Source organism: Musca domestica, unplaced genomic scaffold (genome assembly GCF_030504385.1).
Source record: "Musca domestica strain aabys unplaced genomic scaffold, Musca_domestica.polishedcontigs.V.1.1 32, whole genome shotgun sequence".
NCBI classification, from domain to species: domain Eukaryota; kingdom Metazoa; phylum Arthropoda; class Insecta; order Diptera; family Muscidae; genus Musca; species Musca domestica.
In genome coordinates, this window is record NW_026712311.1 from 2369043 (window position 1) to 2373665 (window position 4623).

The following is a 4623-nucleotide window of genomic DNA, read 5'->3' on the forward strand; positions in this document are numbered from 1 at the left end:
TAATTTCAATTTGTCATTTGCCAAATTGCAAAACTTGATTCCGCTGAATTCTACTGGAGATATCAACGCTATTTCGCTAGATTTCACAAAGATTTTCGCGCACGAATTAACACTTCTTTGAGCTTTTAATTTGCCAAGTAGACACTCGTCTCACAGTTTTGCCTTTTCGGTTTGACATATGAAAAAATACTAGAGCTGCCAAATAATCGATGGCGCAATATCGATATTTTACATTTTTGATGGGAGTATCGATAGGGTTTTCTAGCGATAAATCAACATTTAATTAATCGATGAAACTTTGTTAGAAGATGAAAAGAAATGAAGGAACCAGCAAAGAATGGGTGAGATTCGTAAGAAAATTGCTAACGAAAAGCGAGAATTACTGCTAAAATAAAAATATGTAATATGTAAAGATGTATTCCTGAATTTCCCTTGAGTAAAGAAGACAGGGAGATGTGGATCAAATGTGGGCACTTTTGATTTCCTTAAATGTCTGATGAAGAATATTCACCTAAAAACATGGACACTCCAACAGAGTCGTGAGCGTAGGATTTAAGTAAATTGTTAAAGATTGAGAGCTATATTGTCACTTTTATAAATCCCAGATATTTTTAAAGAAGCTTTCTAATGGGCCGAAATCCGTAATCGCGTTTTTATAGCCTCATATATATCATTTGATACGGCCGAAACATGCCTCATCGAAACAACGGTTTTAGACCCTAGGTCTCTTTGGACCAAATCCGTTTCAGGACATTTGGAGTCGATCTAGCGATGTCCGTCTGGCTGGGTGGTGTGCACGATAACTCTCGAAGAGAGTATTAGATTTCATTCAAACTTGGTACATCGTAATATTATTGTCAAACTTAGATCGAGTTCGAAAATGGGCAATATCAGTACAATATTTTTATTAGCCCAAGATCTGGTGTGAAGATGGAATACATCGGTTCACTCCTTCTGGTACCTCCCCCACAGATAGTCAAAATTTCGAAGATTAATAAAGCTGATAAAACCCGAAATTGACATCCAATTCCATTCAGACTTGACACATCTGAATATTTTCATAAACACAAGATCTGTTATAAAAATGGTAGATAATGGACCATTCCTTCTGGTACCTCCGACACAAAGGATCAACGTTTTGAGTAACCAAAAGGATTATAAATTCCGAAATAAGTTTCCAGTTCTCCTCAACTTACACACATCACAATATTTTTGTTAGCCCAAGGTCTGGTGTGAAGATGGAATATATCGGTCCACTCCTTCTGGTACCTCACCCACAAAGAGTCAACATTTCGAATATTCATGAAGGTCAAAAAACGCGAAATTCACATCCGATTCCATTCAGACTTGGCACATGTTAATATTTCTATCTGTACAAGATCTATTATAAAGTTAGTAGAGATCGGACCATTTCTTGTGGTATCTCCCCCAAAGAAAAGCGAAATAAGCATCCAACTCTCTTCAAATTTCACACATCCGAATATTTTTGCTAACGCAAGATCTGTTGTGAAGGTATATATCTGCCAACCCTTCATTTCATTTAGTACTGCTTTATATGTGATATTCAGTTCTCTTCAGTTTCAGGTCTTTTTTATTTCACAGGAACACACAGTAACAAACTAAAAATTAACATAAAATAATTAAATATATTAAAGCCATTTAAACATCTTCGAGTAACAATTTGTTTAGTTCACAGCACAGACGATAAAGGGGCAAACCCATGACGCAATAATAATCACCATCAATGCGGGATATCATAGCACCACCAACACCTTGGACACCATAACCGCCGGCCTTGTCACTGAAAATTTTAAAACAATTTTATATTTAATTATTATTTTAAAATAATCTTTACAAAAACCCACAATGGCTCTCCGGAATCAACATATGCCTGTATTTGTTCCCTTGACAATTGACCAAAGTAGACATCGGCAGTTTCCGTAAAGCATCGCACACCTTTGGAATGCTTCAGCACAACTCCGGTGAAGACACGATTACAATTGCCAGCCAGGCTGAAATTATTGGATTAAAAAAGTTAATCTTTTAAACTTCCATTATTAATTTGCTCACTTTGTTAACATCCTAAATGCATCGTCGCTATCCTTTGGTTTACCATAGATCTCTGATCCCATGGTTACCATTGTATCGGCTGCTATTACCAATAGTTCCTCTTGGTTATCCCCGTTCTTGAGGCGATTGTATACTTCCTCTGCCTTACCCAATGCAGTAGCCTCTATAAATTTGGAGAAGTCCTTAAAATCAGCAGGATTCAAATTCTCCACGAAGGTGGATGGACACAGTTCAGCATTGAGACCCTGTTTTGATAATGAATAGAATATGAAATTTAAGTTTGGATATTCTATGGAAAACAAATGCTCATTTCTTACCAAAGATTTAACCAATTCTTGCCTCCTCGGTGAGCCGCTGGCCAAAATAATACGTTTCTGGGCTAGTAAATGTTTTATGGGAGCCAGCATTTTGTATTGCTGTTGTCTTTGGAGCCTTTGAAAAATGTATTTTCCCTTGGGAGACTGAGTGAAGACTCCTTGGGCCTTTGATTTGTTTTGTTTATGTTTGGCTTCACGTGCATGAGGTATGTTCAGTCTTGCCAAAATTGCCAGCTGAGCTTGTGCAAATCACCACGAATGGTTATGTTCAGTGTTGCCCCATTGAAATGTTATCGATTGCATCAACCGTGTGTTTAAATGCAAAACATTTTGGGTATTTGTCTCTGCTTTGTTTGAAGTGAAATGAAAATGAAATGTAGATGGCGCTCATATTTCCGTAATGTAAAAACGAACCTGAACGTAGTGAAGGAAATGGGGGGAGTCGTTTATTTATTATTATGCAGATATGTAAAATTATGTTTTACTTTCTATGTAATGATCTTTTTTAAGTTTGCTTTTCTATTTGTAGTATATATTTAAAAAAAAGATAATAGTGCGGGTTTTTCCGGACATAGATCCTGTGCTATATAGAAGATATTGAAAAATTTTAAGCAAGGACTTCTAGTTATATAAGAATCTTCAAACTTTGCAGCATTGATTGAGTAGATTTCAACTATTAATTACATTGTGTAAACGTCAAACAATGGAATTGACATTTGAAAACCACTGGATTTATTATGTGGGTACGACGAAAAATAAACATTGGATCCGTTTTAGGCTTTGATTAATAAAATTTATTAACAACTCAAGTGGGTATTAAAATATTTCTATTTATTTTATTCATTTTAGCATTCAACAAGGATTTTTTGGTACATTACTTAAGTCAATGTGAATTATTTGTGGCATATTGATACCATGTCTTTCTTTTTCAAATATAAATTTTTAAAGCTATTATAGGTATTTTTATGGCATTGTATAATTTACTAGTAATAACTTTAGCCTTTGGATTTAAAATATAAAACTATGGGTATATGTTTTTAGATATTTTCTTTAGATTTTAAGAGAAGAGAGCAAAGGTTTAACGACAGTCTAAAGAATATGTTTTTTTGAAAATATTATTTTATTAAAATAATGTTATAGTTTATATTTGTTTAGAATTGGTTTTCCATTGGTATGTAGCATTAAGTAAAATATGTGTAGGTAATAAATATGTATATTTTATTATGCTAAATATGTGTTTTTTTTTTTGGTTTTGTTATTATTTGTTACAACCTTTTTTATTAAAATATAATATTATGGTTTGTATGTCTTTTTTTGTTTTATGGAAGTGGCAGGGATTTAAAAACTAACTAATATTTTCAATTTCAATTGTATAACATAATTTGGCTTAAATTTGTCTTTATTTCTATTATTCGTATATTTTCCCTATGATGATGTGTTGTATTTTTTGATTCTTTAATTATTTTATGCTACTCTTCTGTGAAATTAAATAATTTCTGTTTATAAAGCTTCCCTTATAAATCGTATCTATAGAACCCTGTTAGTACAAGGCCACTTGTAAAGCTGTCTGGCCACATAATGAACTATTGTAATAATATATATATATTTTTTGTAACAAAGACCTAATACTGTTATGTCTTATATAAAAGTGTATACAGGGTGTTCCAAAAATGTTGAGACTAATATTGAAAGAGCAATTAAATCAAATTCACATGGCATGACATTGAAAAAAACTGAATTGGAATTTTAACAATAGATTTTTGTTTTCAAATTCTTTGTTATTGTTTTCTCCATTGATCCCTTTTTCTTTGAGCTAATCATTGTGGAACACCCTTTACGTTATTGGTATTGGTGTACAGTATTACTAAATATCATTTATATAATTTATGTCCCTATAATTCAACATTTTTATTTTTTTATTAAATCCTAAAGGAATTACTGGCTATTTGGTCTTGGCCCTTAAAAATATAAAACAATTTAACGACGGCATAATTGATTCAATTTACAACTCAAGTCATTTTACATTATTAAAACATTTCAAAATTGAATATTCCAATATTGGGGAGCTCTGTGTATACATTCTATAATTTGCAACTACATAACAAAAAAAAAAAAAACAAATAAAACAAAACTATTAGCCATTATTTAACAATGTTAATTAATTGATGTTTTCACTATTCCTGAATATATCACCTTTGGTTTATGTGTGTTCTGTTGTTGTCTTTTTTTTGTCTTC

General features: G+C 32.4%; 1 protein-coding gene across 1 annotated transcript; it reads right to left on the reverse strand.

Moving 5' to 3' along the window:
- Positions 1-1563: 1563 nt before the first annotated feature.
- Positions 1564-2748, reverse strand: LOC101898106 (dTTP/UTP pyrophosphatase). Its single transcript, XM_005190838.4, has 4 exons — positions 2388-2748; positions 2071-2315; positions 1866-2012; positions 1564-1801 (listed from the first exon to the last, which is right to left on the reverse strand). The coding sequence occupies exons 1-4, from the start codon at positions 2475-2477 to the stop codon at positions 1660-1662; spliced, it is 624 nt and encodes a 207-aa protein (XP_005190895.2). The 5' UTR covers positions 2478-2748; the 3' UTR covers positions 1564-1659.
- Positions 2749-4623: the final 1875 nt, after the last annotated feature.

What these genes read in the sequence shown, in the direction of transcription:
- LOC101898106 (XM_005190838.4), bottom strand. Translation starts at nt 2,477, where the DNA reads ATGCTGGCTCCCATAAAACATTTACTAGCCCAGAAACGTATTATTTTG. An exon ending in AAGAATTGGTTAAATCTTTG is followed by an intron (nt 2,316 to 2,387) that starts GTAAGAAATGAG and finishes TTATCAAAACAG; the next exon opens with GGTCTCAATGCTGAACTGTG. An exon ending in GTTGATTCCGGAGAGCCATT is followed by an intron (nt 1,802 to 1,865) that starts GTGGGTTTTTGT and finishes TAAAATTTTCAG; the next exon opens with TGACAAGGCCGGCGGTTATG.